Here is a 25,932-nt window from a genome sequence, read left to right as displayed (position 1 = left end):
TGCTTGAAATTAGGGTTTCCTTACACTTACCAAAATGACACCGTTTTGGTAAGTGTTAGGAATTAAAAGAAAAACCTTAGATCACACGTAGAAAAAACCCCCAACCCCAGTTTATCTCTCTCCCCCAAACTGCCGTCCACCACGTCGTTCTATCTCCGGCAACCTTCTCCCTCAAGTGAAAAAAAATGCAACGCCCCTCTCTCTCTCAAAACTGGCTACCCCTGCCACCACCATCCATCACCGCCGGCCACACCATCTAGTGGCTATGAAGCGCCACCGAAAAATTCTTACCCATTGTAGAAATCAAACAAAAAAACCACGTTCGTAGATAAACAACACCGATCCGACAACTATACTACGAAATACAATAAAAAGATTGAGTTATGGGTAAGATTTATAGGCCGTCGGAGATAGAACGACGTGGTGGTCGACGGTTTTGGGGAGAGAGATAACTGGGGTTGGGAGTTTTTTCGTGGTCACCTACGTGGGGTCTAAGGTTTTTTCTTTTAATTCCTAATACTTACCAAAGCGGCGCCGTTTTGGTAAGTGTAAGGAAATCCTAATTTCAAGCAAAACGGCGCTATTTTGCTTACTTGTTTTAATATGATTTTTTTTAAAGGGCATTTTGGTAACTTACCCTTACCAAAACGACGTAGTTTTAAATTTTTCATCATATTTGACGGTAATGACTAACAGAGTGGCCAAATTACAACTGTTTGGTAGTTTGGGGGCTATTTTATCACTTTCTGAACATCATGGGGCTAAAATGAAAATGACTGGTAGTTTGAGAGGCTTTTTTTTTTTTTTTTTTAATATTTTTAATTTTTTTATAAAATGGCATTGTAGCAACTTACCCGTAACAAAACGACGTCGTTTTACAATTTCCGTCCAAACGGACGGTTTTGACTAACGGAGTGGTCAAAATGCAATAGTTTGGTAGTTTAGGGGGCTACTTTATCACTTTTGGAACATTATGGGACTAAATCGAAAATTGCTGGTAATTTAAGGGACTTTTTTATATTTTTTCCTATTTTTTTTAGAGCACCTAATCCAAATCCATAAAAGAGAATCTATTGCTTGCATGAGTATTTTTCTCTTTAAATAAAAGCTAATTCATTTGCCAAGGGGATGGACTGGTTTGGTGGCTGGCTTAACGCAACAAAAGAATAAATAAAATTCGAGAGGATATTCTTTTTCTTCTGCCAACCTTACACTTGTCTTTTATATATATATATATATATATATATATATAAAAGCTAATTCATTTGCCAAGGGGATGGACTGGTTTGGTGGCTGGCTTAACGCAACAAAAGAATAAATAAAATTCGAGAGGATATTCTTTTTCTTCTGCCAACCTTACACTTGTCTTTTATATATATATATATATATATATATATATATATATATATAATTCATTTGCCAAGGGAATGGACTGGTTTGGTGGCTGGCTTAACGCAACAAAAGAATAAATAAAAGGGTTAAATACTAAATTAGTCCCTAGGGTTTCACAACTTTATTTTTTTCCTCTTGGGGTTTCATTTTTATCACAGGAAGTCCCTGTGGTTTTGATAAGTGACCAAATTAGTCCATCCGTTAGTTGACCGTTAAACTGACACGTGGACCAATCAGACGTCGACATGTGGCACATATATTAATTTTTTTTTAAATTAAAAAAAATGTTTTTTTTTTTTAAAAAAAAAATTAAAAAAAAAAAAAAAAAAAAAAGAAAAATCGGAAGAAACTGGGGGTGGCCTTGGCAATTTGGGGGTGGCCAGGCCACCCCCATCTGGCCAGCCACCCCCATCCGGCCAGATGGGGGTGGCCTGGCCACCCCCATGGCCAAAGGGGGTGGCCGAGCCACCCCCAAATTGCCAAGGGGGTGGCTCGGCCACCCCCAGTTTCTTCCGATTTTTCTTTTTTTTTTTATTTTTTTATTTTTAGTTTATTTTTTTTTATTTTTTTTTTTAAAAAAAACATTTTTTTAATTAAAAAAAAAATTAAAAAAAATTAATATATGTGCCACGTGTCGACGTCTGATTGGTCCACGTGTCAGTCCGTACAGTCAACTAACGGTCAACTAACGGATGGACTAATTTGGTCACTTATCAAAACCACAGGGACCTCCTGTGATAAAAATGAAACCCCAGGGAGAAAAAATAAAGTTATGAAACCCTAGGGACTAATTTAGTATTTAACCCTAAATAAAATTCGAGAGGATATTCTTTTTCTTCTGCCAACCTTACACTTGTCTTATATATATATATATAAAAGCTAATTCATTTGCTCTCTCTCTCTCTCTCTAATCACGAAGGGTTTAGAATTTTTCATTCTCTAACGCTTAAATATAAATGCAATTTTAAGATTTTAATAATTATGAGATTTATAATTAATTATGTATTACTTAGTTTATATATATATATATATATATATATATATATACACACGAGCTTAGCCGAGTCGAGCCGAGCTTGCTTCGTTTAATATTCGAGCTGAGATTTGTGTTCATGAAATGCTTCATTTAATATTCGAGTCGAGCACGAGCCGAGCTTATGCGAGCCGAGCCCGAGCTTGCTCGCGAGACGCTTCGCTTACTTAACAACCCTAATTGCATTACTAGCAAGTGAAAAAAAAAAATTTGCCCAACAAGAACTTGATTAATAAAAGTGGCTAATTAAGCAACTTAAGCCACATTTTTCAACAAACCAAAGTCTAGGGCAAGTTAGCTAGGGACAAAATTAGTATTGGCTACAGGGCAACTTAATGCATCTTAAATAAATTAGGTTATGAGACCTGAACACTATGGCACGGATTCAAGACCCGCAATGGAAATCCTCATGTTGGATTAGTGTAAATCACCTGGGCTCTTACTATGGCTCCACCAAGCTTAAGGAAGCACATACAATTTCACCGTTTAGACCTTTCCTGTCATTGGTTCCCAGTGAATATGTGCTATTTTGGTTACCCTCATGTATAATAGTCACTCTTGTCGACTCCTTTGCCCTTTTTGCTTAAAAAAAGAAAAGAAAAAAAAACTAGGCTCAAGTTCTTGTTGAGCAATCTTTTCACAAGTAATGCACAGTACATGTCTAGGGCTAAAATAGCAGGAAGTTATTAACCTCTAACCGCCTATATATATAAATACATAAAACGAGGTGGTTTTTTGTGTTTTAAATGTATAAAAATTTAGAAACAATGTTGTATATAGTAGGGTATTACCGTATTATTGTAGAAACGACGTCGTTTTGGTTTTTTATTTTTTCATAATTTTCTTTTAAAAAGCGGTTAGCTGTTAACTGACTGTTATTAAATAACCACTAATTACTGGTTAACCGCCTAGGCGGTTAGTAAATTTTACAAACCATTTAAGCAATTATAGTTAGCGATTTTAACCAATAATTACTAATCGTAACCATTTTTCACCCCTATTACATGAAGCATTAATGAAGCCACATTTTTCAAGAGAGGGACCAAGCAACGGCGTTGCTGTGCGGCTGTGCCCTCTGGGGAAATTAATGGCTAAGTTTGTTATTTCATTTTCCTAGCTTCATTTGTCCATTTTCGCAAAAAAATTAATTAGTTTTTAAGCATTCATAACGAAGTCGTTATTTTTCAAGATTCCATCTCTTTTGGTTGATACTAGTTTGTAGCCCTTTGCCGGCGGATACATAGGTTTTTATTTATGTATTGAGTTTATTTGTTTGAAGTGAGGGTAAAAGTGGAAGAAAAAAATTTAAAATGATACATGACTTGTACATGACCGTTGACTGTTAATTTTAACTCCTTTGATTAATGGAAGATGGCTTTTTATTATAAGATGGTAGTTTGATAGGGTTAGATGTCATAGTTGATAGTTCATTAGGAGAAAGTGTCAAGGCGCTGTAGTTCATGGGAATAAAAGGTAATTACCCTAAATAATAATGAATTCCGATCCATACATGGTAGTTACACTGAATCTTAAAATAAAAATTTTATAAATAAAATTAATAAACAAATGAGAAAAGACCTGCATGTACGTCTGTGTATATACCCATATGATATTAAGGAAATTTAAAGCTAAGGTAGTAATTTGTGTTGAGAACCTTAACTAAATAAATTATCTTAAATAAATAAATATACCTAATCACATGTAGTAGCTAGATGTTAGGCTATCTGCCGTAGATAAGGTTGACAAAAAACGTAATTAACCCTATTTAAAAGGTTGTCATGAATCACAACATGAACAAGAATCTAGAGCTTTTATCCTGCTTTTTCACGTAGAAGCCATGGCAGTAGTGCTAGAGCTCTTAGTCATCCTCACCCTTCTTCTAGCTCTCCTGGCCCTCTCAACCATATTATTCTCCACAATATTCCAATCAAAGCTCCCGCCGAGCCCCATAGCATTGCCGATCATCGGCCACTTCCACCTCCTTGGGCCCCTCATCCACCACTCCTTCCACCACCTATCCCTTCGCCACGGCCCCTTATTTTCCCTCCGCCTCGGTTCAGTCCCATGCATCGTAGCCTCCACACCGGAGTACGCAAAAGAAATTCTCAAAAACAACGAACACTCTTTCACTTCAAGGAAGCACACCATCGCCATTGCCCGTCTCACGTACAACTCCTCCTTTGCATTTGCACCCTACGGACCCTTTTGGAAATTCATCAAGAAGTTGAGCACAAACGAGCTCTTGGGCACCCGTACTCTCAACACCTTTCTCTCCCTTAGAGAGAAAGAGTATCGCCGGCTCTTACGATATTTGGCAGACAGGTCTGAGGCTGGCGAGGCTGTTAATATTACCGAGGAGTTGCTGAGATTGACTAACAATATCATCTCTCAAATGATGCTTGGTCGGGCTGAGGAGGCTCGGGCTGTGGTGCGTGACGTGACAAAGATTTTTGGAGAGTTTAATGTTTCTGATTATATATGGTTTTGCAAGCATTTGGATTTGCAGGGATTTGGGAAGAGAATTGAGGACATTCATAGGAGGTTTGATGCTTTGGTGGAGAAGGTTATTACAGAACGCGAAGAATTAAGGAAAAAGAAGGAAGATGGAGAAAGAGAACGAGATGAAGTCAAGGATTTCATTGACATTTTGCTTGATTTTTCGGAGGATGAAAATTCGGAGATAAAGTTGACTAGGGCTCACATCAAAGCCTTGATTGTTGTAAGTTCTTCTAATCAAATGGAATCTTTTTACTTTTTTTTTTAAACTGTTTGCTTTCTCTTTTTGGTCCTTTTTCTTGCTTATTTTCAAAGAGTAATGCCGGACTTACAAAAAAAACTCTTACAAATTAAGTGATGTGGCCGGCATAACATGATTAAATGCCACATCACTTTGTAAGATTTTTTTTGTAAAATATTTTGAGCCTAACATTCCTCGTTTGGTTTAGAAAAAATTGCTTTACATAATAAGCACTTCGAATTTTCCTTAGTATTTCTTGCACATCCTTCCAAGGATTTCTTTGCAGCAGGTACAGATACAACAGCAATTGCAACCGAATGGGCATTAGCAGAGCTTATCAACCATCCAATGGTGCTCGAAAAAGCTCGTAAGGAGATCGATAATGTTGTCAGAAATAGTAGATTAGTCAAAGAATCAGACGTTCCAAATCTTCCATACATCCAGGCCATCATAAAGGAAACATTGAGGCTTCACCCACCATTGCCTATGGTCACAAGAGAATGCATACAAGATTGTAAGATTGGAAACTATGTAATCCAGGCAAACACTTTGCTATTTGTGAATGTGTGGGCCATTGGAAGGGACCCTAATTATTGGAAAAACCCATTAGAGTTTGAGCCTGAGAGATTCTTACAGTCTAGTGATCAGAAGGGTAATATGGGCCATATCGACATTAGGGGACAACATTTTCAACTTTTGCCATTTGGGTCTGGGAGGAGGATTTGCCCTGGCATAAATTTGGCCATGCAAGAGCTCCCAACACTGCTCGCGGCTATGATCCAGTGCTTCGATTTTAAGTTGGTCGGACCACGAGGTGAGACAATGGACGGTGAAAATGTTGTTGTCAATATGGATGAAAGGCCCGGATTGACAGCTCCAAGGGCCCATGATCTTATGTGTGTACCAATAGCTCGCATGACTCCACTTGATATCATTGACGATTGACCCCTAAGGAATGCTCCCCCCACATAATTAGCAGCGATGTTTTTTAAGTTTAGCTAGAATTTTCAATAAGGAGTAGTAGTTGGTTAGAACTCTTATTTGCTTTGTATGTTATTCAACAAAACATATTGAATAAATCATCACCACACATAGTTTCATCTTTAAGCTTTGCTTAAAAGGAGGTTTAGGGTTCTTTTAAATACCCTAGCAAAGAGTACCAAATTTCTTGAATAATCCTACAAAAAAATTTACCTTATTTCTTGTTAAATACCCATTGTCGGAAATTTAGTAATTTACGCAAGAAAGATAAATCTTCATGTTTACACATTCCATAACCAAGGCACACAACATTAATTTGTTATTAAATCCATCTATGTCCAATCACTCTTAGAGTCTGTTTGAGATTGTGTTTGAGAAATAGAACTTTTAAGTCAAAAAGAATTTTTGGGCAAAAGCTTCACTTTTAAGCTTTTGCTAAAAGTGCATTTTGGCCATTTTAAAGTTTTTTGGACCTTTAAAAGCGTTTTTAATTTTTAATTTTAATTTTTTATTTTTATCAAAAGAGTATTTTTTTTAAAAAAATTTTAAATAGACTTTTTGAGTGTTAAAAACACTTTTAAGCATCTCAAACTCAATCTCAAACAGACCCTAAGCATTAACTATTAAGCAACCTAGTTCGACATGGGAATGGGGACAACTAGTGTATACCTAGAAATAACCCCAATAAATGATGGGCTGCTAGCCCAACACAAGCTTACCTGAGATAATAACGCATACGAGCCCAATTAACCCGTCAAAGCAAATCTACTGTTAACCCAATAACTATTTCTCCAAATGAGCAATAATCATTCCTGTGTAATGATTATTCCGAGCAATAATAAAGAATCCAAACAACAGATAGGAATTTTCCCTAAACACGAGTATGTTTGGATTGCGTTTGAGAAACATAATTTTTTAGTCAAAAAAATATTTTTTTAGAAAAAAAATTATTTTTAAGCTTTTACTAAAAGTGAGTTTTGACAATTTTTAGACTTTTTGACCCTTTAAAATACTTTCAATTTTTTTTTACCAAACAAATACTTTTTTCTTTAAATAAACTTTTGAGTGTTAAACGTACTTTTAAGCCTCTTAAACATATACTCAAACATGTCTTAAGTCCCTTACAAATGATGTTTACATAGTATTTACTATGTTTGTCACTAAATTGTGAATCGTCACGTGATAATCAATAGGATGCTTATCACGTCTACAAATTAATATGATGGTATAGGTATTTACTAAAATATAAACGCTAAGATCATGTTCGGGTGTAAGTGAATTATAATAAAAGCCGTCATATCCAAAGAATTTTTCATATATTTTTAATTTTGAGTAATGATGGAAAGCACGCCTGGCGTGCATCAACAGTGATGCACGCCAGGCACAAAATTTTTTTTTTTTATTATTTTATTATTATTTTTTTTTAAAAAAAAAGCATCTTTTATTTTTGGAACTATTCTTCTCTCGATCTGCCACACTGCCACCCTTGGAACGCCGGATGCAGCGGAGGCAACACCTATTCCTTTTCTTTCCAAATATAATCTTTCTTTTAAGAGACTGGATTCTAACGGGTTGCAACTTGCAAGCAATTGCTTGTCGTACGTCCTGCTTCCATGATCCATTCAAGAACGAAGGCCATCAATCAAACACGACCAATTATAATTCGCGATTACATCAATCACTCCCATTCTCAGACTTACCGCACTGCTCATCCCTTTAACAAGACCAAACATAGGAATGAACAGCGACCTCACAGACCCACCGTGAAGCCTCGCAAACCCATTCCTTTCGTCTCCAATGTCAAGGAGGCACTAGACCCAGATGAGGCCTTGTCTCTCTTCCACGAGTATCGCCAAATGGGCTTCAAACACGACTATCCCTCTTACTCTGCCCTGGTGTACAAGCTTGCTCGCTCTCGCAACTTTGAAGCCGTAGAGACCATTCTTGGCCTTATACAGGACCGAGATATTCGGTGCAGAGAGACCCTTTTCATTGCTTTGATTCAACATTATGGGAAAGCCCATTTGGTAGACAAAGCCATTGAGCTTTTTCATAGAATGGCTTCGTTTAATTGTGTGCGTACTTTGCAGTCTCTTAATATGCTCCTTAATGCACTGGTCGATAATGACCGGTTTTCTGATGCGAATGAGATTTTTGATCGTTCCTATAAGATGGGGTTTCGTCCGAATTCAGTCTCGTTTAATGTAATGATCAAAGGGTGGCTTAGAAAGGATGACTGGGAACAAGCGTGCAAGCTGTTTGATGAAATGCTTGAGAGAAACGTGCAACCCAGTGTGGTGACGTATAATAGTCTTATTGGGTTTTTGTCCAGAAAGGGTAATTTGGACAAAGCAATGAGTTTGCTTGAGGATATGATGCAGAAAGGAAAACATCCGAATGCAGTAACATATGCGTTATTGATGGAAGGTTTGTGCTCTTTAGGAAAGTCTACAGAAGCTAAAAAGATGATGTTTGATATGGAATATCGTGGGTGTAAACCGCGGCTTGTGAATTATGGTGTTTTGATGAGTGATCTTGGGAAGAAAGGGAAGATTGAGGAGGCAAAATCTGTACTTCAGGAGATGAAGAAAAGGCAGTTTAAGCCGGATGTTGTCACCTATAATATATTGTTAAATTATCTCTGCAAGGAAGGTAAAGTGGCAGAGGCTTATAAAGTTTTGATTGAAATGCAGGTTGGAGGTTGTAAGCCGAATGCAGCTACTTACAGAATGATGGTTGATGGATTTTGCAAGGTTAGGGATTTTGAGGGAGGTTTGAAGGTGTTGAATGTAATGTTAAAAAGTAGGCATTGTCCACGTTCAGAAACATTTAAATGTTTGATAGTGGGACTGTTGAAGTGTGGAAAAATTGACGGTGCCTGCTTTGTTTTGGAGGAGATGGAGAAGAGAAAGATTCAAATTGATTTGGAGGCTTGGGAATCCTTAATCAGGGATGCTTGTGGTGGGGAGGATAGAGGTGCCTGTAAGCTTCTAACTGAACTGGTTTCTGCCCAGAATTGTGTCACGGAAGAGAAAATTGCATGACATTTTTGCAACATTTTGTAGTCTTTGAAGGATTTGCTTTGGTAAGGCACTGATCATCACCTGTACATTTGGTGGTTGGGCTTAATATATAAGCTATTTCTGCCAGGCTTGAGATTCCTAAGGAAGTATAAAAATGGCAACAAGTAGACATGTCCATAGATAGAGATATCTTGTTTGTTGGCTGTTTGCCTGATTCAGTGTAGAAGATGGACAGCATTTTGTTTTAGCAAGTTTTGTGAGCTCTCATTAGTGAAGCTTGTGGTGGAAATAGTGGTGCTGGTGGCTTGTAATTGAACTGATCTTTGAAAATAGTAGGCTTCAGGGAAGAAAAGAAGGATTTGATTGTTGAAAATTGAAATATTTTTAGCTGTCCATGTTTTTTCTGATGCCAAGGACCATGGCTTAATTATTCTTTAATCACTGCTTGGAATTGTTATCCATTTTTGAAGCCATGGTCACACCTAGCATGCTTGGAGTTACAGGCTACAATGCTGTTTAATCCCTTTTTGCAAGTGCGCATATCGCCTTAGGTAAAATTGTTTTCTTTTTGAGATTATTATCATTTCGCATAGTTCCAGTAAAAAAACATATAATGGTCCAAATTTAATGGTTTTACTCTATTAATTATTTGTCTTTTAAATCTTTTGGTAAACAATATGGATAGTGTTTCATCCATACGTGCAATATGGATAGTGTTTCATCCATACATGCTTGAACATTTTTTAACCGTGCCTACTGTTAGAGAATATATTTCCTACATTGAAAGGAAATATATCAAATTGATATTATATGTTATTTACCTTGTATAAGATTGATTGTAATCATGTTTGATTTACCATACTTATCTATTTCAATCCTCGTATAAATATGAGCATTTGTATTGTAATATCAATTAAGCAATAAGAGCATAATGTAGCCATTTGGACTTTATCTGTGGATGTAGATAGTTGACCGAATCACATAAAATATCTTGTGTTATTTATTTTATTATTTCCGTATTTGATTTTCATAGGTTTATGAATTTCTTCACCTACAAGTCTTTTAGATCATTGCGATTGGCCTTGTCATATCAAGTGTGATGTTGTGGTTTGCTGTCCATTTTAAACTTGAAATCTTTTTAATCCATTTGTTAGGAATATAGATTTCGCATTGTGCCCTTAGTTTTATAATTTCTGAGTTTTTATGTGATTGGTGTATATATTACTCCCTCCATATCAATTATCAAAATAGATGGAAGTTGGGAAATGGCATGCATAATAAAACAAAATAAACATAACAATTCTCCTAAAATGCTCTTAGGTGAACCAAAGAGCTGGTTTCAAAATTTCAAAAAATGTGGGTTTAAATTTAAGACATTTTAATAATCTATATTTTGCTTGTTTCCTTGTTTCTCCATTGTTCATGCCACTTTCAGCAACCAAGGCCAGTTGTTTGTTCTTCAAGCAACTCAAATGGACATATATGTTGAATGCAAATGGTGTAGTTTCTATTGTTGTTGTAATGTGGGTTGGGATCTTCAGGAGCCCATATGGATTTGAATCCATTTTATGTTGCTATTAACTTGTAGCAGTGGTAGGAGACAAGCAATAGGAAGGCCCATATGGATTTGAATCCATTTTATGCAAATATACCACATGAAACATTTCGACAGTAGTTTTAGGCTGCTAAAACTTTTTTATTTTATTTACGGTATATTTGTAATTTTAAAGTAATTATACCACGTAACATTTACTTGATTGGTCTGACATGGCATATTGTTAATTAATTGAATATTAAGTTGAGACCTATTTTTTTTAAAAAAAGTAACTTCACTTACCCCTGAAATGTCACGCATTTTTCAAATCTCTCTCATCAAGAGTCAAAATCTTGCCAGTTACACCAAGATACTTGTTGTGCTGCTCACACCAGATCAAAAAAAAAAAAAAAAAAAAAGCAGTCCAAGTGACCACATCACGCGTGCGACGCGCCAGTCAGGTTTGGTGTGCTGATCTGATAACCGCCCAAATGGGCCCATTTTTCTTTTTATTTTTGGTCCAAGTCGGCCTTGGCCCATAGTCGGCCCTTTTTATTTTTGGCTCATTGTCAGCCTTGGCTCGTTGTCGGTCCCTTTTGGATTTTGGCCTGTCGTCGGCCCCTTTTGAAGTTTGGCTCATTGTCAGCCCTGCCTCGTTGTCGGCCTCTTTATGAAGTTTGGCTCATTGTCAGCCTTGACCCGTTGTCATCCCCTTTTGAAGTTTGACTCATTGTCAGCTCTGGCCCATTGTCAGCCCCTTTTTGGAGTTTGGTCCCTTTTTGGCCATTTTTTGAATCTACATTCACCAGCCACTTGCCGTTGTCACTGGCCACCCGCCAGCCTCTATTAGGGGTGGGCAAAAACCTGCCCAACCCGCCCCGTCCCGCCCCACCCCGCTCTGAACCGCCCTGCATTGCCCGGGTTTCCTATGTTTTTTTGCGGGTTTAGGTAGGATTCTTTCAACCCGTGTGGGGTGGGTCAGATTGCGGGTTTTAAGTGTTTTTTTTTTTTTTTTTTCTTTCTCCTGCGGGTACCCGCCCCGACCCGCCCGCATAAGTATAAAAACTAAAAAACCCTAACCCTACTCTATTCAGCCTCTCTCTCTCTTTTCTTCTGCCGCCTCCCCCCTTTTCTCTCCCTCTCGCTCTCTTGTCTCCCTTGCTCTCTCTCGTCTTCCTTGCTCTCTCCGGTGTGTTCTCTCTCTCCGCCTCTCGTTTGCTTCTCTCTCTAGTCTACGTCGCTGCTCCACCTCCTTAAATCACTGCTGTTGCGCTGCTCCCACCTCCATAGACCACGATCTTGTAGATCCAGATTTTTTTTTCTCTCTCTAGACCTCTTTCATGAATCATTCTTTTGTTTTCTTTTTCATTGTTTATATGTTTGATGCAAGGTTGTGTATGTTTGTTTGTTTCTTGGGGTTCGGTGTTTATAGGTTTGAATCGTTTGATGTAGGTAGTGTTTGTTTCTCGGGGTTCTGAGAGGATCTGACGAAAATGGAGGAGAAGAAAGAGGATCTGGAAAAGAACCCGCACAACCCTCAATACCTGCCCCGATCCGCAATACTCGAACCTGTGCGGGTATTGTTGTCTGTGTTCGGGTGGCGGGTTGAAATTTTGAAACCTGCAGGGTGCGGGGCGGGTTGGGGAAAAGGCGGATACCCTCCCCGCCCCGACCTGTGCCCACCCCTAGCCTTTATCTTCTCCAGTAGTCTCCACCATCTACGGCTCGTTCTCGGCCTCCGCCACCATCTTCATCATTGTTTCGGATTTCAAACTTAAGGTTTCAGAATATTCCACCTTGAGTTTGAGGGGGGATGTTAGAATATATGAAAAATATATTATTTTCTGTATATTCCATAATTAGGTTGATATCAAATATTCTCTATGGGTTGATTGTAATCATATATTAGGAGATTTGATTACTATACTTGTATTTAGACATTACCCTATAAATAGGGACCTTTGTATTGTAGACAAAAAAAAGTTAATGAGCATAACAATGTAGCCTCTAGGGGTATTCCGAGTGGTGGACGTAGTTGTCTAATACTGAACCACCCGTAAAGTTTTTTGTGTTTATTTTTTATATTGCTTCTGTTATTATTCCCGCTTCATCATTATATTTAACATGACATCAAAGTTATTTCTACAAAAACAATGTCAATGTACCCTTAATGACAAAATACTCTTCATAAATTTTCATTTTTTTAAAATTAAAAATCTGAAAAACTATAAAAAAAATTAAAATTAAAAAAATTAATTTTAAAACAAAACAAAAATTGAAAAATTTTAAAACTAAGGGAATCATTTTAATTTTAATTTTTTTTTTTTTAAAGAAATTTGTTTAAGCTTCGTTTTTGTCTTTTTGTTAGTCTTAGGGACCGGACATTAACTTTGTTTTGGTATTTTAAATGGGATATTGACACAATTTGTAGTGTGTGGTTAACATTGACAATAAAATAATAATTTGAGAAGAATATATGTACTTTTTTTTCAAAATTTTTATTTATTATTTTTATGCATTGTTGAACTACCAAAACAGCTAGCTGGGTTGTGAAGCTTTTTTTTCTTCTTCTTATTTTTGTTAACCTAGTATGAGTAATTTGTCTCCAAACAAGGTTTCCTATTTTTTCAATTATTAGTTCAGATCTGAATTAAGGACAAAAGCTTCTAACAAGCACATGCTCGATCAAAAAAAGAGAAGGATAGAGTTCTAACGAACACACTAAAATCGGAAAATGCGTACGTGCACCTACTCCATCTCATCAACTCCATCAATCTCCTTATCCCAACATTGTCTCTTTCAATTCATATTATATATACCCCTTCAAACTATCTTCCACATACACCGCAGAAAACCTCCCCGAGATCATCAATGGCAGCAGCCGCCTCTGAGCCCACCAACGTTCCACGCAAGAACTTGCTCCATCTACTACTCCTTTTAGCCCTCACAATCACATGCACCACTGTTTCCGGCGTCGTCGACGTACCTCCTCCGGCAGGGAACCATCCACTGTCGTTCTTCATGCATGAGATACTTGGCGGCTCAAACCCGTCGGCTGAAGCTGTGAGTGGCGTCGTCAGCAATCCGGCAGTCAACGGTCAAGTCCCCTTCGCCAAGCCCAACGGAGCCGTCCTCCCAGTTAACAACGGCGTTCCCCAAAACAACGGAATTAATATCAATAACAACAACATCCCCTTCCTCACCGGCCTCAGCGGAAACACTCCCAACGTTATCCAAAACAACGGTAACATTCCCAACGGGATCAACGGGGCCCAGCTCCCCGCGGGAATAACGCTCCAGAAGCTTATGTTCGGGACATTATCGGTGTTTGATAATGAGCTGACGGAAGGGCATGAGCTCGGATCAGGTTTGGTCGGAAAGGCGCAGGGCTTTTACGTAGCAAGCTCGGAAGACGGAACCAGCCAGACCATGGCTTTCACGACCATGTTTGAGAGCGGTGGTTACGCCGACAGCCTCAGCTTCTTTGGGGTTCATCGAATTGCTGTGTCGGAATCCCAGCTTGCTGTCATGGGAGGAACTGGAAAGTATGTCAACGCTAAGGGCTATGCCACGGTGAAGACTTTTCCGGCTACAAACCAGCAAAATAATGGTGGAGTGGAGACTCTTCTGCAGTTCACTCTGTATCTTACTTACTAGTTACTGGTGTGTTTGTATTTTAAGGTTGCTGTTTCAGTTATGCTAAAATAAAAAAGCTTTGAATTTACAGTAATTATTTCGGTTTGTGTTGCAGAACTTTTGGCCTTTATTACATAATGAGCATACACTTGTGAGTAGAACAGATCCTCTCCAATTGTTTGAATAGTAGAATGTTTAATTAGTTATAGTGGATGATTGAGTATTGTCTTTTCACTTTTTGAGATGACAAAAATATCTATCTGGAGTAAGAAAAAAGTAAGTTTGAGACTAAAAAACCATGACCTTTCACATTGGAAAGGTATCATAAGAATAAATAGCCTTTTTAAAAAATAAAAAATAAAAAATAATCTCACAATCAATTCATTGATGAGAAAAAAAAAAAAAAAAAAAGAACAATACGTTCATCGATGTATATAATACAATATCCTTAATTCATTGAGGGGCTTAATTTCTTCATGTGAACTATTTCATTGATGAGAAAAAGCGTTTCATTTGCTAGTGCATGAGATGCTCTGTTTGCTTCAAGTTTAACATGAGACACCCTTTATTGTAATAAAGAATTTAGTATTATTATGACATAATCAATTAATTGGCTATATTTAATGACTGTACTACAAATAAAGCATCTCTTTTCAGTTCCACCTTTTGCATCCCCAACTCTCTGGAGAAAACAACAGCCCTTAAAATTGCTATGGATTATGCAATAACCGTTAAGGGACTATGTTGCTTTCCGTACTGGTTGGTTTTGATGGCAAAAATTCCTCCCATGGATCAAAGAATTTCTCTTAAACCACAAATTTCTCGCTACCACTGCCATTGATACAAAAGTCATCCTTATCCAATGTGCTATGAAGAGAATTTACAATAAGGATAAACTCCGCATTTTCAACACAACTCCTTTGAAGCTCCTGACTACACATATATGTTCCATGCATCTCTTGCTATCGGGCAACTCTATAGTGCATGCCCCGTTGTTTGTGCCTCCAGCCCACATATTGGACATAATGGGTCCGTCACAAGTTTCCTTATGAACAAATTAGCTTTTATAGGCAAAGCATTATTACAAGGCCTTCACATGAATATCTTGACCACTTGATAGAAGATGAGCTTTGGGAAATGAAGGAAATCAAAGGTTCAACGTTGGAAGGTGTGAAGTAGAGTTTTAATAGACTTTTTTTTGCATTGGATCATGAAATGTGAGAGGAATTGAAAAAGGCGTGCCTGGCTGGTGTTTGGAAAATGGTAAGAAGTTGAAAGTAAGAAGTTGTGCTGGTTTGGTTGTGGGCTGATTTTTGTGGGCCTATTGAGTTGGTTAATTGAAGGGCTTGTTAGAATTATCAAAATTGACAAATGGGTTTTTTCTTTTGAACCCGCTGCTTTAAAGGGGCAAGTAATGTAAGGAATCTATAATGGGTCTATATCAAATAAGTGAGAAAGTAATTAGTTGAGACAGTTGGGTTGGATTAAAGGTAGTTGGACTTAGCTGTCAAGGTAGTTAGCAATCAGTAGGGCTTTATAAGCCCAAATTGTAGAAGAGATGGATAAGAAAGATCCATTTGGCATGTTTGTAATCTGTTACTTTGGAGATAATTGAGTATCTCGAAGACTCAATATTATGTACCCTTGGATTTGTCCAATTCATCACCGTCATTATCTATCTTTCTAATCCTCTCATCCATTCTATCCATACAATATCATATTCTATATTCAGCAAATACATAAAGAAATAGAAAGTTCTTTACATTGGAATCACCTAATTTTGGCAAATAAGTCATATATAGGTGTGGCGGCATCAGAGGTAGCCTTCACTGTACATATATAGTGGAGTAACAGGGAGAATGATAGGAAGCAAATGATTATGAAGACTAATCTAAAGTATCAAAATTAAAGGATAAGAACTAAGAAGATGCGACAACAGCAAGCGACCTTCGGTTGTGGCTACCGGTCAACGAACTCTAAAGGGTGGCAGAGAATGAACTGGGAGAAAGTGCGTGTGAGAAGAAGCCTGCAGTGACAAATGGAAGTGTGCCGCCATTGGGTTTTGAGAAAGGGAGCTGATCCACCAAGATTAATGTTGTGCATGAAGAATGAGAATGGAGAGGGTGTGCCATGCTGGCACTTGTAGCGGGACCCTCAGCACCAGGTGGCGTGACATAATTGGACTCTTTCGGTTGTGGGGACTGATGCAGGATTGATGCATGTCCTCCTCAGCAAGCATTCTTTCTGGTTGCATTGACATATCTTACGTGTAACTTATTTATTGGATGGAAAACGTAAGGTAATCTTTATAGTGAGCTTGCAGCAGAGTAGTTGGAGATGTGGAGTGGCTAATTCTTTTTCTATTGTAGCACAGTGTGGACAATAAGGCACAGCAAAAGTTCTTTCTGTTTTTACATGTAGAGTCGAGACTCCTGGGCATCAATATGACTCATCAATCAAGTTAGGCCTGATTGTCATGCCCCACAGGCATTATTTCAGGTTTCAGCCAGGCTCTAAATGGACCAGATAGAATCCCTTGTTTTAAGGATGTTACAATAACTAAAAAATTCCGAAAGCCTAAAAGATGGGTTGTTAGGTGTATTTGTTTCGAGTAATTTAGGACTTGTGATTGACCTGTCTCATATAGGTGGACTCGGAATCTCTTTCTTAATCTGCTCAAATTTCTATGTTATTTAAATAGCTTAATAACAAGAAATCTCAATCTACTTTATGTAATACAAATCTTTAAAGTAGGAGTGAAAGCTTTTTGAAGCGGGAGTGTAAGTGATGAATTGAGTTGTTTATGAGAAATTTAAGTTCAACATAATTAGAGTAAGCTAATTATTGTTCTTTATTCTTTCAATTACCTTATTTATTCTTTCCAAAATCACCACCATGATATCTAACAATATTCATCATCATTTGCACATATTAATAATCTTATGAAATCATATATTGATTGCTAGCTAGCCATTAACACAACTGAATTTGGTGATTTCAAAGAAAACCCAAAAGAAGTAAATGTTCCTGTGAAGTTTGATACCTAATTTTCCAGGAGAAGCTTTGTACAAAGGACTCCAATTCTCCAAGGTTCCCAAAGATGCTCATAAGCTCAAAATTAATATTGAAAGTGGTAGAATGAGTAAGAGAGCAAAACACCCAAAACTTTAAAATTTTGAATTAAGATTAGTAGCAAAGACCTGCCCATAATATGGAATAACCCAAAATCTAAAAATTGTGATAGAGTACTCGAGCAACAAAACTTCTAAAGGCTAATAAACCCTAAACAAAAATAACCCAATTTTCTTATTGATCATGATAAGTCAAAAGCTCTAAAGTCTTAACAATCCAAAAGTCCATTCTACAAAAAGAACCAAATAAACCTATAGCACACAGAGAGAGAGAGAGAGAGAGTCGAGCAACAAAACTTGTAAAGGTTAATAAACCCTAAACCAAAATAACCCAATTTTCTTACTGATAAGTCAAAACCTCTAATGTCTAAACAATCCAAAAGTCCATTGTGCAAAAAGAACCCCATAAACCTATAGCGCGCAGAGAGAGAGAGAGAGAGAGAGAGAGTCGAGCAACAAAACTTGTAAAGGTTAATAAACCCTAAACCAAAATAACCCAATTTTCTTACTGATAAGTCAAAACCTCTAAAGTCTAAACAATCCAAAAGTCCATTGTGCAAAAAGAACCCCATAAACCTATAGCGCGCAGAGAGAGAGAGAGAGAGAGAGAGTCGAGCAACAAAACTTGTAAAGGTTAATAAACCCTAAACCAAAATAACCCAATTTTCTTATTGACAATTCAAAAGCTCTAAAGTCTTAACAATCCAAAAGTCCATTGTACAAAAAGAAGCAAATAAACCTATAGCACAACCCACTCGTATAGCCAAAAACCAATGGGAAAACACAAAGAGAATTAGGGTGCGTTTGGGAGTGCGTTTTTAAAAAAATAATCTGCGATTTTAAACCAAATCGCAACTTTAGAGTGTTTGGGGTTGCGATTTTAAAAACGCAAATTTTAAAATCGCAAAAAAATCTGCGATTTTCATAAGCTGATTAGAGGGTGCTTATTTGAAAAAGTGCGAATTTAAAATAAAATCACGATTTCTATTAAAAAAATATTTGGCGCAATAGTTACATTTTTTAGAACGGGATTGAAAAAAATACTAAGAATACCCACCTAAAATATACTAAAACCCTTCTTTTTTTTTTTTTTTTTTTTTTCTTCATCCTCTCTGTCTTGTTCATCTTTATTGGTAATTTGGTCATGAAACCGCAATTATATGCTAATGTTATCCAAACACTCAATTGATAAAAAAAAGTATTTTTTAGTATGTTTTACCAAACGCCTGTGCAATTTTAAAAACGCAATTTTTAAAATCGCACTTATTGAAATCGCACTCCCAAACGGGCCCTTATTTGGAAATGAACTTTTGGCATGTGAGAATCACATGTTTTTCGAGAGAGAAAAGATAATCATTTGTACAATTGACTTTTGGCACGTGAGAATCACATGTTCTTCTCACATGCTCTAAATAGATGCTCTAAGGAATAATAAAGCAAACCAAACAAATGGAATAATTATTTCACAAGAATAACTATTCTATTTCAAGTTCTAATCCGCACACCAAATGTAACTTTAGTGTTGCCACATCAAAGGTTTGTTCAAAAAGTACTGTAAAATGAAATCATTCACAAAAAAGGAAAAGATTAGATAGAAGTATAAAACAAAAGCCTTCATAATTTGTCACTTGGATCTCTATATATACCAAGCACATGTATATCTACTCCGCATAAATAGTATCCATCATTTTTTTTTCTCTCTTTTTTTTTTTTTTTTTTTGAGGGAACATTTGATGAGGTTTCTCCAAAAATAAAAAAAAATAAAAATAATAGTACAGGGGAAAAATTTACCAAATTCTAGCTACCTAGCTACAAAATCATCTGAATTTAATTTAATAATTGATGGGATCTGTTCCACATTCACAGTGGGCTATGCTAATTAGCTTTTTATCGGAGCTCTAGCTTATGGAGTTTTCAAAGGTGGTCTAATCATACGCAAATTACCCCAAAAATTTTCAACTTCATACGACATAAATGACAACCTCCTGTCTCAAAAAGAAGAGCAACTCGACAAAGCTCTTTTGGATATGATTTAACATTTAGGGCACTGGGCAACTTTCTCATCTTTATCATTTTCAACATTTCTCTTCCCTGTTTGGTTGCATCGTAGAACAAAACTAGCACTGTTCTTCGGCATGTCTTTCACTTCTTTTAATATATATATATATATATATATATATATATGTTTGGATGAAAACGATTTTCCACATTGCAAATTTGTCTTACTTATCAATCTTTCATTTTTTTTTTCTTTTTTTTTTTCATCATTCTATCATTTGTAATTCTTTTACTAATTAACTTGAGAAAGCATGAACAGGATTTTACCTTTTAAAGAAAACAATGTATAATAATTTTCGTTGATTATATGGCAAACCTATATATAGGTTTTAGGCTCTATTTCATTGTTCATGTTGCCTTGTCTATTTGGGCTAACTTAACACCAACTTAAGCAAATGAAGTCCAAACACTTTCTCTTCTCATTGCATCATTGCATGTGTACGTAATATATAGACAGTCTCATTACCTAAAATCTTAATCCCTCAAAACCATGCAAATTTATAAGTTCAGATAAGAAATGAAAAATTATTAGTCACTTGACAAACATTTGACACATAAGAAAACGTGACACCTTTTGTAACAAAAAATTATCAATTATAAGAATTCCAATCCCCATACAGTGACACACATAATGAAAAATGTTGCGTGCCCTTTGAGGCTCTAACCCGTGACGAAACTAGGAGGTTGGTGGGGTCATGGCCTGCATGATGGATTAGCCCCTTTTCACTTTTTCTAGTATTTTCTTTTCCAGCCGTCCAAGACACATAGTCAAGGAAATTAAAGCTACCAAATCCCAATTCGAACCTCCGTTTTTTTTTTTTTTTTTTTTTTTTTATAAAAAAATTTCTCTCCCTTGAAGTTTCATCCGTTAAAAAAAAAATAAAAATAAAAATAAAAATAAAAATTCATATTATGGATATGGATGTGGAGATTTTTCCTTCTTCTCCACCTACTGAAACTCCAAGTCTCTTTTGTCTCCTCAGTTGGTTAAGATATATCATAAAGTTTCAAAAGCAAACACAGACGAAGAAACTTAAAGCCATGATGATCACGCAGCCCCACCACTCCAAAATTTGAAATGGACTTTGCAACCAAAAGTAAACCATGCTGTTATCATTTGGTCTATTATGTGGAAGGCTCATTATGCACATAGAAAAGAGTTGCCACCAATACATGGCGCAGCTCAAATTAGGTTATAATTAGCATATATATATATATATATATATATATATATATATATATATATATATATATTGTTGAGAAATAATTTCACATTGTCTGTGGACAAGATCTTGAGTATGTTTATAAGGAATTGACAACCTTCTTTTATTGAACTGGTTTTATAAAATAAGTTAGGCCCACAAATTTTTCATTCTATCAGAGCCTATCACAGGACGAATTGGGGCCCACACTACTTACCCCGTGACAAGGATTAGGAAAAATATCGGCTTACACGTGAGGGAGGGTGTTGAGAAATAATCTCATATTGCCTGTGGACAAGATCTTGGGCATGTTTATAAGGAATGAACAACTCTCACTTATTGAACCGGTTTTATGAGATGAGTTAAGCCCATAAATTTATATATATATATATAAGAATTCTTGGCCGAGCCAAAAAAATTAACACAAATCATAGAGAAATGTTTGGTTTTAATCTCCTACATATCTTTTGCCTATCTCCGTACAAAATATGTGCAAATCTACTATCACTACAAAATTTCCACAACTAATAGCATTTAAATAGTGACGTTTTTAGAAAATGTCACTAAAATGCGACTTTTTTTAACTGTTCAAATGAAGTCACATATTAGTGACATTTTCTAAAAACCTCACTATTCAAATGTCATTAAATGTGAAATTTTTGGTAGTAATATGTGGGTAAGATCTAATGACGAATTTTTAAAAAGATAGACAAAAAATGTGTAAGAAAATAACATCAAACAAATCTCCAAATCATATTTGTTAACCAATTTGTAAGTTTGAAGTCTTTCATGGATGGTATGCTTAATTATTAGATAAGTAGAGGTCATTAATGGTTATCCATTAGTATGACAAACCCACAGATTGTCAACATTTCTTGAAAAGCAAAAGAAAAAGATCAAGCTAGAAGAAAGAAGAAGATATTGGTGAAACTTACAGAGAACCCACAATCGAAATTCTGACAAATCAAACAGAACATCCACCCTCCAAAAAGATGGGCACAATTCAGAAGACAGAAGAAAAGGTAAAGGAAAAAGTAGTTCGTAGTGTCTGTGTCGTCCCAAACCACAACCTTGCCGTCCTTGACTGCCAACCAATATTGCTCTCGCATGCATGATGCATCCCATGTCTTTCAGCACGCTATCTTCTAGCTCTTGTCATCTTCTTCTAAAACAGTATCCTACGCTGCTCTTGCTTGGGGACCATGTTAATTTTAATTTGATCAATGTTTTTATTATTATTATTATTATTATTAATTTGATTAAGAATGTCTTCGACTCTTTGTAATGAGTAATACTATACTTACAATTATTTTACAATTCACTGCAATATCCAATTGGCGTAAAAGACATCAAGTATGAGTGTCAATTCGTGTTTGTTCGTCAATGTATGTGTATAAAATTATATAAGTCAGCATGAATTTGATCATTTTAATTAAATGGGTGATCAGTTCCCTTAACTCTGACACAACAAATTTAAATAGGCAAGTGACCGGCCAACTCGAATTGTATAACCCGTTTAATTAACAAAATTCTCAATTATTAAGCATGAAAATGCATGTCATTTTATACAAAGATATTGGCACAAGAACTCCCAATTATTGAACATGAACATGAACATGAAAATGAATTAAACTACCAAAATTATATCTTTACAACTATGGATGAGATTGAGGGTGATTTTTATCTTCGTCGGAAGGGTTTTAAATGATTTTTTAATGGTAATAATTTACAAGATGTTATACTGATCACTCGTGTCGTATGTTAAGCAAGTTTACTCGAAAATAACTCGTTTATTAATTGTATTTATTCGAGTGATCAATTCGGTTTGACGCGAACTCTATTATACTAAACTCTAACCCACTAATTAATTTCACATTAAATTTGAACCGAAGACGATGTCAAAAGTTACCCGGCCTATCATTAAGGTAGTGTTCTAATAAACTTTAAAATATATACGGTGGTTAGCATACTTCTTTCCTCCTTCACCGCATTGAATAAAAAAATAATAATAATAATAATAAAAATATATATATATACACACGGTGGTTAACATATATTACTGTGATCAAAATTGAAGGGCAAGTAATGGGTGATTCTTCTTCTTGAAAACAAAAAGTAATCGATGCTTCGATGTGTGCTTAACGAGCACAGGTTGTAGCACTTTTTTACAGAATCATCGTACACTTCCATGCACCCCCACATAAAGGTGGGCGTGATATGGGAAATAGTAAACAAGAAGAAATTTTCAGAGTTGCCAACCTAAGCAAAGATTTTAAAATTCAAACAAAGTGAAAGGGAATACTTAGAAGATACGATAATCAGATACTAATTATAACTCTTTTCACTTTTACTTTCTTCTCTGATCTCTGAACAACCAAGTTTTTGATGATTCCAATCCCGTAGAAAAAAAGAAAGAGTTTTTACATATATATATATAATTTACATCACATACTAATTGAAACATGATAAGTTTATCAAATCAAAGCATACAAACACACCCTTAGTGGGATTCCAAACTTGTACATAAAAAGTTAAATAGAAACTCCAGTTTTATTTGCAACTGCTCATGCTGACCATCGGGAAGATGGTGATGGGGATGATGATGATGTAGATGTAGATGTTGGAGTCGGCCAAAGCTGTGCATTTTTCACCTTGGACACACTCGCGAGTACACCTAAAGGTGTCACGTCCCCAATTACTGTCACTTTCTTTGTCGCCAAATCTATACTATATGATCTCACTCCTGCTCCAAATTAATTTCCCAAAAAAAATAATCACATTAAACTCATGCCTTTCCAATTCATTTCCTAATTAATGAACAACCCAAATCTGGGGAATATGGGAATTTGAACCGGAGATGGCAGTATGGCATAGGGATTGAGATCTCCTCATATTTTAAAATCTGAACCATCAATTTTATCTAACGGGGTTAAACAAATACATAAGTTTGTGTGTTACCCAGATAATTAATTTTAATTTTTAATATGTAAAATCTACTTGTCTCGGTAACGCAAACATTTGTATTTGTTTAAACCGATTGATGAAATGAATGGCTAAAATTTTTTCACTTTTGAAGGGACAAAAATATTACTATATATAACTAACGGGATACTCTTAAATGTTTTGCTTCAAAGAATTGAAGTGTTATTGCACTAACCTTCCATTTTTGAAATATGTTTTCTGACTTTTCCTTCACATCCCTTACAATGCAGTGACACCCACAAAACCACGACCTGCAAATTCGAATATAAATAGACAACAACAAATAGAAGTACGCAGTAAATGTTAGTCCAAAAACATTCTAGGAATTTGTTTTTTCACAAACTATGAGACAAGGTTCTGGGTTTATTTATTTATTTTTTTATAGAAGTATGAAAAACACAAAGAAAGATGATTATAACAAGGAACCTGATCATGGGAGCGAGCTGAGAAAGAGGATTTTAAAGCAGGAGAGTCGTTTGAGCTGATCAGGCGCCGAGGCTTCGCCGGCTCAGCAGGAACCAATGCAGCGGCGCCGGGCTCAGACGACTCGGATAACCAGTCGATGAAGGGTGAGTCACTTAGGAGATATCTAGAGGAGCCAGGAGGAGTAGTATTCAGATCATTTATGACGTTGGCGGAGCTTTTTCTACGTAAATCACTTTGATTGGCGGAGCTCCGCCTATACTTTTCATAATAAGGCTTAGGATTGATGGGAAATTGAGATGAACAAGGGACATGGGGTACTTGGCTTTTTCTTCGATCATGGATATGTGGAGGATTGCGGCGGCGCTCAATCGGTCTGGGGCCATGTCGGACCATGGAACGGAGCTCCATGCTAGAGCATATGGCTGTGGAGGCTGGAGATGCACAGAAAAGATCCATTCCTTTCATGCTTGGAGATGATTGAGAAATGAGAATAACTTCAAACCAGGCTGCTTTTGTGAATATGCAGCAGCAGCAAAGAAGTAGGCTGCTTTTAAAGTTGAGTGAGAGAGAGAGATAAAGAAAAAGCAGACAGGTCCCACCAAAGGGATTAGGGATAGGTAATGATACCTTAGAAGATATGTGATTAATCTGGACCTTTAATGTTGTTGTTTAAACTTTTTTCTTTTTTTAATTATTTAGAGGGTGTGGGGTGAAAAAGTTAGGTTTATCTTTGTGTGAAATGATTACTACCACTGCTAGAAGTATTAACATGAAGAAAGGTTCATAACTAGCTAATCTTATTATTTAGACATCATTGTTGTACAATAGACAATTGTGCAATATGGCCTAATTGTGAGGGCCATATGGTGTTGGCATTTGTAGCAGGATCAGATTGACTTAATTCCCCAATCATGACCATAGTAGGAAGATGTGTCTAGATTATTGAAACTTGTGCTCATCTCCATTATTTTGACCTTAAATGTATTGAGAATTTTGTAATGATTGAGGCAAACTAACTGCAAGCTCAGAATGGGGTTCAGTTGGGCAAGGAGCAGGGGGACATGGGGAATTATGTGTTTGTAAATTTGCAAACCATTCTGTCTGCCGCATATTAGTGTTTACAATTTTTAACATAATTCATGAATTTAATATAAATTCAACACAAAATTAGTAAGTTAAAATTGAAGAGTCTGATCGGTTTAATTAAATGAGTCGAATAGTTAGGACTAACCTATATAACTTTAAACATATGCATTGATACGATCCGAATTCGACACATAACATAATGGCAGACAAATTTTGACACAATCTCCGAACCCGACATGAATCTAGCTAACACAAAATTAGTGATCAGTTAAGGTTAATGGGCTTAACCCGTTTAATTAAATGACGAATTAAAATTGACCTTATATATATATATATATATATATATATATATAATACTCATTCATCGATACAACACAAACTCAACATGCGAACACAAACTGCCACTTCGAGGTCCTTACATAATCTAACATTAGTAAAGAAAGCGCTGTTGCGTAGAATATAGGTTTATTATACTTAGATGAATATACGTACATCATATATGCTAAAAAGAATTGCAAGCTTGATTATCTTATTCCGATAATTTTGATTATGAAACATTAATTAATTAATATTGAAAACTTCACCAACAGCAACTTTTTGTCCACTTTATTGGATAATTAATTAAAAAAAAAAGTAGATGCAAGTAGTAAAATAGTATAATCCAAAGGAAGTTGTTAAAGAATTGAATTTGGAATCGTAAATTCGGGATTA

At 36.2% G+C, this 25,932-nt stretch overlaps 4 protein-coding genes across 4 annotated transcripts; 3 read left to right on the top strand and 1 right to left on the bottom strand.

Annotated features, from left to right (window-relative positions):
- Positions 1-4,262: 4,262 nt before the first annotated feature.
- On the top strand, positions 4,263-6,107 carry LOC132163055 ((2S)-flavanone 2-hydroxylase-like). The gene is made up of 2 exons (XM_059573255.2): positions 4,263-5,144; positions 5,436-6,107. Exons 1-2 carry the CDS (start codon positions 4,263-4,265, stop codon positions 6,105-6,107), a joined length of 1,554 nt encoding a protein of 517 aa, XP_059429238.2.
- A 1,497-nt stretch (positions 6,108-7,604) lies between these two features.
- On the top strand, positions 7,605-9,574 carry LOC132164337 (Tetratricopeptide repeat (TPR)-like superfamily protein). Its single transcript, XM_059574833.2, has one exon. The coding sequence runs from the start codon at positions 7,757-7,759 to the stop codon at positions 9,185-9,187; it is 1,431 nt and encodes a 476-aa protein (XP_059430816.2). The 5' UTR covers positions 7,605-7,756; the 3' UTR covers positions 9,188-9,574.
- A 4,147-nt stretch (positions 9,575-13,721) lies between these two features.
- LOC132164816 (dirigent protein 25-like) lies at positions 13,722-14,357 on the top strand. The gene has a single exon (XM_059575381.2). The coding sequence runs from the start codon at positions 13,722-13,724 to the stop codon at positions 14,355-14,357; it is 636 nt and encodes a 211-aa protein (XP_059431364.1).
- Positions 14,358-23,066: 8,709 nt separating this feature from the next.
- On the bottom strand, positions 23,067-24,646 carry LOC132164239 (Chloroplast-targeted copper chaperone protein). The gene is made up of 3 exons (XM_059574706.2): positions 24,136-24,646; positions 23,885-23,960; positions 23,067-23,470 (listed from the first exon to the last, which is right to left on the bottom strand). Exons 1-3 carry the CDS (start codon positions 24,598-24,600, stop codon positions 23,292-23,294), a joined length of 720 nt encoding a protein of 239 aa, XP_059430689.2. The 5' UTR covers positions 24,601-24,646; the 3' UTR covers positions 23,067-23,291.
- Positions 24,647-25,932: the final 1,286 nt, after the last annotated feature.

This window comes from Corylus avellana, chromosome 8 (genome assembly GCF_965113065.1).
Source record: "Corylus avellana chromosome 8, dhCorAvel1.hap1.2, whole genome shotgun sequence".
Classification (NCBI taxonomy): Eukaryota; Viridiplantae; Streptophyta; class Magnoliopsida; order Fagales; family Betulaceae; genus Corylus; species Corylus avellana.
Note: the sequence above shows the minus strand (reverse complement) of the source record. Positions and strands in the feature narration are given on the sequence as shown.